Source organism: Alosa pseudoharengus, unplaced genomic scaffold (assembly GCF_046254945.1).
Source record: "Alosa pseudoharengus isolate Yale_2024_CS ecotype anadromous, Long Island Sound unplaced genomic scaffold, YU_APseudo_1.1 YU_APseudo_1.1_scf_7, whole genome shotgun sequence".
NCBI classification, from domain to species: Eukaryota; Metazoa; Chordata; class Actinopteri; order Clupeiformes; family Clupeidae; genus Alosa; species Alosa pseudoharengus.
The window spans coordinates 3,165,636-3,177,020 of NW_027468859.1; the positions used below are offsets into that span (position 1 = coordinate 3,165,636).

Sequence of the window (11,385 nt, forward strand, 5' to 3'; positions counted from 1 at the left end):
AATGCCTGTGCTACCACCTTGTGTTGAAGCACAACTGAATGTCCTCAAAATATGCCCAGACTAATGCCAAAGTCCTCTCAGAGACATGAAAGTGCACGCCTTCCACAACAATGAGGCACAGACCCAAAAGTATATTCACATTAGATCTCAGTGCAAATTTTGCTCTCCTTTCCATGATGATTGATTCATAGCAGTTATGCACATCTGTTTGCTGTGGTCTGTTTTTGTCTGTATTTTTGTGAAGACACATAACCCACTCAAATTGTTTTATTTCTTTATTTTTCCACAATTTCTAGCTCAAATTTCCATACATCCAAGGTGGCTATATCACAGGATACAACTGAAATTTATCTCCATGTATTCTCCTTCAGAATGCCTAGTAGATTTAGCATCTTGTTTTTCGACTTTGAGTACTGCATCAACCAGCTGGAATGCATCAAACAGTTGCATGAAAAACTAAAATACAATGTCTCTAATCTATGGATAACTTTTTTAAAGTGGTAAAAAACTAGACTGAAACTCAATATTTGCATATCTGCAGATATCCAAGAATTTCCCTTGCCCCATGTACACATTATTCTAACAAGCATTATATGATACCTGACAACTGATAATACAAAACATATATCTAATATTTTCAATAAAGAATAGTTCACATAGCTCCCTTTAATTAACTTCTCACACAGAAGAAAAGGAACAATAAGGTGTATCAAATGCAAAAAAAGCCCAAAAAAACATCATCTCAACAGGTGTCTAAAATGCTTAAAACATGTAGGTATGGCATCACATAAACTTCAACGCAAGTTTCTAAGCTTTTACACAAGTTTCTGTTGATTCTATTCCCAATATCAACACGTATTGTTATTAAAGAATTGCTGTATAAGTGTTTAAACAAGAACACATTTAGTCATAACTATAATAAAGGAAGTCTCCAGACTCTCCTCTGTCGTATAACAGGTACTTGATGAGCCGTCCAGGCAGAGGAAGGCTGCTCATTCTCCTCAGTCTCTGACGTCCCACCAACTGATGGATCCTTAGCCGGGACAGATGCATCAGGGAGAAAGGTGGCCCTGAACGTTTCAAGGACATTTCAAGGTTAGAGTATTGTCCAAAATCAAACAGAATACAGGAGAATTTCAGTATTTGATAGACAGTGGTTTAGTAGTTAGCTATTGTCGATTGGAACACAGAAGTTAGATCAGTATAGTAAGTAAACAATAGACTAACTAGTTTTCTCCTTAATGTACGCCCACTCCTTGTTGCTGTCCAGAAGTTCAGTGAGTTTAGAGCACAGTTTCACTTGACCCACATAATCGAGGAGGAGGTCAATTATACGCCCTGCCCAGGGAGAGTAAAAGGGATCGGCCAGAGTTTCACAGAACTGTAAAATACAACAGAAAAATCTATTTGTTTATTAATGTATACATATAGAAAAGGCCACACACAGACACTACTCACTCACTCACTCACTCACTCACTCACTCACTCACACACACACACACACACACACACACACACACACACACACACACACACACACACACACACACACACACACACACACACACACACAGTAACTCCCCACCTGTGCTGCTCTGGGATGTGGACTCTCATCATCATGCATGTAGAGGTTATGTCCTGTTGTGCGTCTACTCTTGAATTGAGGATGTGGGTTGTCTCCATAGATGCAGAAAAAACAGGCCTCAGCATCACAACCATTGTCTAGCAGGAGCTTGAGCATGGATATGTTGTTTATGCAGAAAAGGAGTGCCCCTGGGAAGGTGGTGGGGTGAGTCGGTATGCAGGCGTTCACGTTGGCACCAAACCCTAGCAGCAAACTGACCATACCTCGGTCTCCCCGCCTCACAGCCACCAGAAGAGGATTGAACATATCAAGATTGGGATTGGCGCCAGCTGCCAGCAGCATGGAGGCAGTGTCGTAGTTGTTCTGGCTCACGGTAAAATAGAGTGCCGTGCTTCGGCGGTCCTCATACGATGTTGATTTTTCAGGGGAGAGCAGGGCGTTCACGTCTAATTCAGTGCGGATGAGCATCTCCAATATCTCCTCCTCGTCAAACTCGGCTGCAAGATGGAGCGGACTGATGCCACACCGATAGATACTAGTCAGGTTGGTGTGTGGAATCAGTAAGGACACAACTCTGAACAGAGAGAAAAAAAAATATATTTACTGAAATCCTGTAATAACTTTTCTAGGTTTAATTATCCTGTCCTGTTAATTAAGTATACCTGCTACTCTTCAAACTGTCCTTTAAATTATGTTGATGTATATTTTTAGATGTGTACATAGTTAATTTAGTAAAAATGAAAGTGTCAAACCTGATGAATTAACTAAAACTTGAAACTACCAACCCAGCATGTCCATTCTTTGCTGCAATGTGAAGGGGGGTCAGTCCTGCTATAGTTCTTTCGTCTGCGTTGGCTTTTTTGGACAGAAGCAGCTTCACCACCTCCTCGTGGCCATTCTTGGACGCTTCATACAATGGTGTTGCTCCATCATTAGCATAACCATTAACAATTGCCCCTTGAGAATACGTAAATAATTTAGTTAATGTGAGAACCAAATTCACATAAAGTTTGTAGAAAGTCATGTATTTTGTGACAACAGGATTAAGAAGGGCACTTGGAGAGTGCAGCAACGTGTTTGCGAAAGTGAAACTAAATCTGCCTTGTGACTGATCCACTCCAAATGTAAATGGGCCTAGACCCATGCTAAACCTTTCCTCAGAAGAAGTAGAGACAGGCATCATTCTTTCATCAATGGAACATTACTGATCCTAACTAAGCTCACCATGTCTAATGAGGTATTTCACTACTTCAGGGCACCCTCCTTGGGCAGCTGTGAACAATGGCTCAACACCATAGGAACTTTTAGCATATATCTTTCCCCCAGCGACCTTTAGTAGCCTGCACATGGCCAGGTTTCTGTTTCGTGCAGCCTCATGTAGTGGAGTCAACCCCTTATTAGTGGTCCTACGGGCGTTGGATCCAGATTGCAGGAGAAGCTCCACCAGCGTGTCATTGTTCAATTCACAAGCTGTAAACACAACATAACAATGGGACGACGATTACATGGAGGAAATAAAAGCGTAATGTCATTATTTTTTCATGTAGAATTGACAACACATTCTTTAATATCCCTTAAAATGGCATACCTTTGTAGAGAGGTGATTCTCCTGATATGTCAGGTATGTTAGGATCTGCCCCATTTTTAAGAAGCAACTCTACACATTCCACATTTGACTGAGCTACAGCCAGAAACAGAGGTGTTTGGCAGAGTTTGGTTCGCCTGTTGATATCGTCGGAAAAGACTGCAGTTGGGTTGTGGAATTAAAAGCAATATTGTTAGAGATATAATGACTGAAACATATATTGTCCTGAAATCTATACTGTCCAGAATGTGACAACACAATTGTTTAAACTGGGAGAAGGACTATTGTGGGATAAAACATAGTTATGCAGACATACCGTATACGAGCACCCTCAAACATTCGAAAAATCCATAGTATGCAGCCTGATGCAAATGTATGCAGCCTTCTGCGTTTGGTTTAGACAGATCTTCATAGGACACCTTCTTCAATATATATCGCAGCATATGGACGTCATTTTGCCAGATGACTGTGTTTATATCAGGGAAGGCCCTGTAAGACGAAACAAGAAAATTATTAAAAGATTATTAAAAACACCTTTCAGGCCCTCAACAAATTGGATTACTGTTCCCAACAAGAACAATCTCTTACCATTTCAATGATTTCTTACTGCATGCTTCACTTATATTCCCAACATTTTATTGCTTCAATTAACAATACATTACAATCTTTTTTTTTTTTTTAAGTATATATTTCTGGGCTTTTTAATGCCTTTAATTAGATAGGATAGTGGAGATTGAAGATTGACAGGAAGTGAGGGGGGTAGAGAGTCGGGGTGGGATCCGGAAAGGACCACGGGGCGGGAATCGAACCCGGGTCACCGGCGTACGGTGCAGGTGCCCCAGCCAGTCGCGCCACTGCTGGGCCCAATACATTACAATCTTCGTAACACCCCCTCAACATCTGAAACAATAGCTTAGTTATACAAGAGAATTCTTACTCCTCAGGTTTTTTTGTAATCTCCAAAGCTGTGCTTCTTTTAGTCATCCAGGCCCGCATCCTCTCTTTGTCTCTAGGAATGGAATGGTGACTCTTGTTTCTTGCTTTGGCATTCACTATGTAAAAAAAACAAAGGGAGCAAAGATTCTATAAATGTCAAAAGTAAAGAGCATCACTGCACACTAGTGTAATATTATGAATAATTGATTTAGTGCGAATGACTCTTTTCGCTGATTCGCTCTCTAAATTCTATGACATTCTATACATGTTTCTTGTGCCATAACATTTCTAAATTCAGTTAACCATAACGTTATTCTAATCGGGACAAACAAGGTTCTTTTGCAAATTATGTCAATCACTCAATAAAAACATCAGGGCAAATAGACACATAGCTTTTACAGTTGAATGCATCTTCATGACATTTTGTGCTTTTGATGTAAAAATAAATAGCTAATTAAATATAAATAGAAATAAATAGCACAAATTAAATTCAGAAGTATCCAGATATTGCCATTACTACTTCTTCTAGGTAGACTATCATAATGAGCTGCACTATTTTCATTGACTTTATTATCTATACAAACAGGTTTTTTGAATGATCAGTCATTTGTTTTGTTGTTAAAAACTACATTAAATTCAAGATTTGCCAAAAAAGAATGTTAAAATAACTTCTATATAGTATTGCAAAAGCATGGGGTGTGTGTCACAGCTTAAGGACTGGTTCAAAATTCCACGTTTAATGTCATTACTGCGCAGGCTCAATCAAGAGCTAATTTGGCCTTCACAAAGGAGGGCGATGATGAACCCTAACCCTAACCCTAACCCTAACCTCTAACTATTTTAGTCAGCTCCATTCCACATCTGTTGGCATACTGTACTCAGAGTTCTAGAAGATAGGGATTAGTTCAAGTATGTTCTCCTGAGTTCCGATTGCTAGTTAAGTCACAGTGCTTATAGCTGATTGCTTTCAAAATGTGTCCTCTACAGTGACAGATCTAAACAGAGAGATCTAAAGACAAAAAGTGTTTACTTACCAAAGATGGAAGACTCCTTGTGAGGAAATGGCTTATTTCCAAGGAATACAGCTTGAAGCCTTTGCTCTAACACCTAACTTCCTGCTGCAGCTAACTCTCTCATTCAAGCCTGTGAAGACATTCCAGGTTAGCAGACTCATGACTGTATTATTTTTTGCTTTGCTGACTGCCATCTGGCCATCTGTCCTAACCTTCTTCTGAAATGACACACCTGACATGAATATCTCCTCTCACAGCAGGAGACATTTACGGGATGTTAGGATTTTTTTTATTTTAATTTAGAAAGAAAGCTGGGCATTTGATCAACAGACAATAATACAATTATAATAAAATAACATTTTAATTTTAAAATATAATAAAAAAAAGTATTTAATAAAATAAAAACGTAGTATCATACCCTGAACATCCGGTCATATTATGTTGAAGTTCTAAAATGTGTTTTACTATCTCTCTCTCTCTCTCTCTCTCTCTCTCTCTCTCTCTCTCTCTCTCTCTCTCTCTCTCTCTCTCTCTCTCTCTCACTAGTGACTATAGTGTGTGTGAGAGAAAGACAGAGGGGGGGGGGGGTATTCTGAACAGCTGTCCACACACTGTCTGAAGTGCCTGACAAGGACAACATGGAGACACTAAAAGGCTCTCCAAACTATAAACTGTTCGAAATAGATCCACAGTATGGCTAGATTCTGGAGTTGTTCAATGTGTTCTTTATAATGAAGAATTGGTGAAGACCAATGCATGGATGCACCAAAGGAGGCATACTCCTCACATGGGTTTGTGGCCATGGGTTATATACTGTCAAGGTTACAACGTGTAAACAAAATGCCTCACACTGTATCAGTTACAGCCGGGCTACACCGAGGGCACTACTAAAGTGCTCCGTTTGCAGAGCGTAAAAATAGTTTTAGAAGACTGGTCAGGTGTCTGGTGTAGCTCCACTAACAGAATGCTTCAGCTGCTTGTGCCCGGTGTAGCCCCGATATTAGTGAGGTGCTTTGAGAGCACAGACAGAACCACGTTCGGGCAAAATGTTTTTTGCCATGGCGGCCATGATAAAATTGGTAGTTTGATCACATCTGGAGCAGTTCTTTTAAATTACTGAAACAAACAGATTTAAGGGGCCTTCACACCAGGAATGATGACTACTGTTTTTGCCATTGTCCTAGTTATGGTTTATGGTGTGAAAGTCCTTTTAGACACACCCAAGTACGACCAATTCAAATCTGAAAATAAAGTTTAAAAATCTTTAAAGAAGCACAATGAAAGAATTTCCCTTTTTGTAAAATGTCAATGTACTGGTACCAAATTCGTCTGAAACTGATGAAAAAAGTTAATGCTCCTACACACAACTTTACATAGTGCAAAACTACTCCCACAGCCAAAGTGCTTGGGGCACCACAATTTTTCCTTCCTAGGCTGCTTAAGTGTTGCTACAATAAATTATTTGTATTCACACGTGGCACATATTGCTTTTGCCTACATCAAATAGCATAATATCATGTTATCTGCCATTCCTTGAAGTGTTGCATGAATTTTAGCACTTCCACTGTGTCCCAGATGATGTGCATCATCTTGGTCAAATATCTTAAAGGTTACACTACACCACTAATCAATGCTTACAGTTTTTCGCAGTCGCTTTGGTACATTTCTCGAATCATCCTCGACATTTGCAAAACAGTAAGGTCATTTCTCGAAACAATTCGTACAAATAGCAAAACACCATGGATTACTTGCAAAAGCCACTTTCTTGCTCAAAATCCTTAGTTCATCTCTCAAAAGTAAATATCTGTGTCAATGAACATGTCAGTGGCATCAGAGGGACAAGTCATTGTGTACGGATAAGACATTGAAATTGCTTAGTCATATTGTCAAAATAACTCTGGAGGGATGTTCTGATGTAAACTACATGTATGGCTAAAGATTTGATGACAATTATAGTAAATTGCAGATTAAACTTTAGTGTATATGGGAGTTTGATTGCAAGAGACTGAACAACATTCACATTTACGGTTTTACTGTTTGTACTGTCATTTGTTGACAGCCCATGTCATTGCGATACAGAAAGGAAAAGACAGCACTGCATAGCACAAAAAAATAACAGAAAACAAGTAGAAATGTGAACATAGGACAATCATTTCCTTAAAGAAAACTGTACATGCAGTGCTGTAGGAATTACAGTGCAGTCTTCCTACACCTCCTGACATTATATACTGCTCAAAAAATTTTAAGGGAAACACTTCAATCATGCACTGGATCGGTATTCTGACACTGTTTGGTTCTGAGCACAAGTAAAACTTTTGAGGCGAGTGTTTTATTTTGCAACAACTGTCAGACATTCTGTGAATGTAGTTTGAGAATGGAGAAAAGGGTGGAAGGTTTCAAAAAATGTGTTTGTGGAAAACTGTAAGTGTTCCCTTAATTTTTTTGAGCAGTATATATTTATACATATGTAAAGGAAGTGCACTATAAATAACAATGTTGTTTCTTTATCAGACCTGATGGTGCATGTTCTCCATTACAAGGAGGTGGTGGGCGCTGCAGCTACCCTACAGCGTCTGTACCACACTTGGGTCCATGTGCCCAAGGGGACCAGTGTTCCAGTGCAGCCTGGGTCATCTCCCGATCCCACCCCATCTGTCTTTCCCACTCACTTCCTGTCAATCTCTAACTGGCCTATCACAATAAAGGCAAAAATCCTTTAAAATATAACCCCCCCACACACACACACACACACACACACTGGACTTCCCTTGAGAGATTAAAGGTGAAATGTGTAAGAATTGAAGTAAAAATATCCAAAAAATGAGCTACACGCATCAAAACAATGAGAAGAAATAAGGGCGATGATGTCATAAAAAAAATTACAAGGTATAGTGCTGCAGAGATATCAACCTGAATTAGCAAGCTAAATTACTAGCCACAGCCCGACAGGTGTCATAATACCAGTTTCGGCCATGGGAGGCGGTATGTGGGCAACATAACCGCCAGCCAAACTGCAATACACGTGTCTCGGTTGTTACTCTAGGGTAGACCAACTCACTTTCTGGAGGTATACTGCCCCCATTTTTTATGGAATGCGGAGTATGAATTGATTTATTGGACATTACACATGGCACCTTTAAAGTGTGAGAATAGCATTAAAGATTGCAAGGTTGCACCAGTAACTAGTTGCTTTCAGACAGGTGTAAGTCCGCATGTGCATGCGGATATCAAGTGGTTGGGCCGTATATCCGAACAACATAACAGGACATTTGGAACTCCAAACTTAGCCGGCTCTTATACTACTCTCCTCCTAGTATCTCAGATGGACAGTATGTAAATGAGCTTGTGTCTAAACGAGGCGAAGAACATGCGGCGATTCTGTTCATGTGCGTGTTCAACCATGTTCAACCTGTTTAACCATGCGGAGATTCTGTTCATGTGCGTCTGTGTCTGTGTCTGTGAAGTATTTAAGGTCTGAATGCATTTCAAATGCCACAAATAAGCTGAGAAGTCCCTCATAAACACGGTTAATGTCGGGATGAACAGCTGAGTCGCCCCTACCTCACCCCAACCTCCACACAAAATCATCCACACCCTACACACACACACACACACACAAACACACACACCGACAAACACCAGAGAGCGTGATTCCAGACAGTAACTGATATTTGTCCTGGTTAATCTGCCAACTCAAGTCAAGTATGTAAATAAACTAGGGCAAAGGCTATTCTGGTTATCATTAAAAACTCACGTGGCTCAGTGAGAAAACAGATGTCACCCTCCATGATGCTCATTGAAGTCAATATTGTTATGAAAATAAAAATGATTTGGGGGTTTACTATGAATATTTCTTTCCAGACTTATATGCAGATTTTGCAGTAAAACATTTTGAAATGTGCATATTTATTTTTTTATGTAGCTGACATATGGAACATATTTTTGGACAGATTGGACTACCCATACCATTTTACATTAACATTTAAAGATTAACATAAAAGGATAAGGGTTCAAACCTGGTAATTTGCTGTTAGTTCCAACATCCGTTGTCAAGCCATAAAAAAATTGAATACTGAAATATTTTATGCAATACATTTGTTTTCAAAAGAAGTAAGTCTGTTTATCAATAAGCATTTGTCTAAATTGCTAAAATCTTGGCTGTGCCCTTTATGTCAGTTCTATGATTGTTGGTAGCCTATATGAGCCTGTGAACTATATGGCATGATGTGTTGATGTGAAATATTGGAGTAGCAAGCATGACCAATATTACAACTGCAACCTATATAACTACAGACCTCACTTTTTGAATTAAACAAATATAATTGGTGCATTGAAAGTATAGCGAACACTGTATACAAGGTATAGTAAGTTACTAGAAAGCTTTTAGAAATAAAAATATTCTCCATTGACTTACCTGGCATGTTTTGTATTAATTGTAGTAATTTTTAAAAGTAAGTCTGCTCTAGCAACCCCTGACACGACTATGGTGAAATGTTTTTGTGAGTAAATTTAATGTGAAGACTAATGTGTTGCCATTGGCTGAGGGGAAGCTTGAAGGGGTGTGATCCGAGGGAGAAATTAACTGATACTGTATAACTTTCAGACCCCTCCCAATGCCCATACTGGCATTCATCTAAGTGGACTGTGAGCACTAGTCAGTAAAGAGTGGAGCTCCTCCTTGTGGCTCATGACAGATGACAGGCATTTGTTATTTTGGCAATAGTAAACAAAACGAATTATTAATGTTTGTGGTATTTCAAATATGTGGTTTAGTGTCAAACTTGGGTAAGTCTACACACACAGACACTGTTAAACCTTCTGAAAGAAGTCTTTTGGCTTTGTTTTGTTAAGTAAATGAAACTATATTTAATGCAGGTTTGTCACTGAAGAATACTTGTTTGACAGCTTTTGCATTGTGCTGTCTTTCAGTAATAAGTTGTTGATAACATTACATCAAATTCAGGTGAAGGGACTTATTATTATGCTCTTCGTCTGTGGAAATGTATTAAATCACATTTGATGGTGGCCCGATTGAGTCGAGCAAGCTTAGTGATGAAATCCTGTGTAAAAAGAGCATTGTTGACTCTAAAGACCAGCAGAGGGCAGTCTAGCCTTAACCTGTGCAGAGCCATTACATAAAATATCTGTATGGCTCTGTCTGTCACTGCCTTAGGAGCAAAACAATGACCATACCATCAAGAGTCTCTGATGATAGCCTGAAATGGTGGACAAGAGCTTTGGCTTTGATCCTCAAAAAACTGTCAAAATAAACACATTAATGGAACAAATCAGTGGATGAAAAATAGCAATCTTAGTAAAAAAAAAAAAAAACTTCAAGGTAAATGCAGGTAATGATAGATATTTTGTATATTGTGTAAATGTTGTGTACATAATGTTGTCAGAATTGTTCTTGTTGACATCTAGACCTCTGGATTTGTATTATATTTACCATTGTCAGCCTACAAATCACAAAACCAGTAGCTTCTAGGCCTACTGAGCATTTCTTTGTATAAGGTGCGTGCCATGCACTCATCTAATATTCTCATTTTAGAATGCAGAAAGCTGCACTCACAATAATTCCACTCATAAATTCAAGAATTGCGAGCAAATATGTAGATGACTAAATCACCGGTGTGCAGTGCTTAGGATGCTTAGGCTATATTAAACTAACTGGATTTAAAAATAAAATACAAGCAGAAAATGAAGGGGGTGAAAATGGTAGGACCTTTAATACATAAAAGGCCAGCGCCTACAGGTGCACTGCACTCAATTTTAGCGTAAACTACAACTCCCTCTAAAATGCCCAAGGCCTCTGCAATGACAGTTACCAAGGAAACAATCTTATTCTAACTTGAGCCTTTTTGCTGAGTAAATGAGAGAGGAAGCAAAACTACTGCTTATGTCTGTAGCTGAGATGAATAGTGGAAGAGCAGGCCTACTACATAGCAAGTATACAGTGCACTCTATGTTATGTCAGCCATACGCCTATATTTTAGACAGTTATGGAAAAATCTTTTTCATGTCTTGTATGAAGGCTTGCGTTTCATAGAAAAAAGCCTACCCCACATAGGCTATATGCTGTATTAGGGTGTAGGCCTATGTTTTCGATGCATACCTAACAAAAAAGTAACTTCAATGTTTGACGAATTCCTTGCTATTTATAGCTATTTGCATGGGTGCAGTATTTTGGACATAAAAAAGCAATAGGCTATAGCACTTCACTGAAATGCTTAGGCCATGAAACAACGAAGTTGGACTTGAAACAG

At 39.1% G+C, this 11,385-nt stretch overlaps 1 protein-coding gene across 1 annotated transcript; it reads right to left on the reverse strand.

Moving 5' to 3' along the window:
• Nucleotides 1-227: 227 nt before the first annotated feature.
• Nucleotides 228-5,467, reverse strand: LOC143109515 (ankyrin repeat and SOCS box protein 2-like). The gene is made up of 9 exons (XM_076272277.1): nucleotides 5,141-5,467; nucleotides 4,108-4,222; nucleotides 3,487-3,659; nucleotides 3,174-3,329; nucleotides 2,810-3,055; nucleotides 2,371-2,542; nucleotides 1,586-2,159; nucleotides 1,228-1,381; nucleotides 228-1,070 (listed from the first exon to the last, which is right to left on the reverse strand). The coding sequence occupies exons 2-9, from the start codon at nucleotides 4,164-4,166 to the stop codon at nucleotides 904-906; spliced, it is 1,701 nt and encodes a 566-aa protein (XP_076128392.1). The 5' UTR covers nucleotides 4,167-4,222; nucleotides 5,141-5,467; the 3' UTR covers nucleotides 228-903.
• Between the last annotated feature and the right edge of the window lie 5,918 nt (nucleotides 5,468-11,385).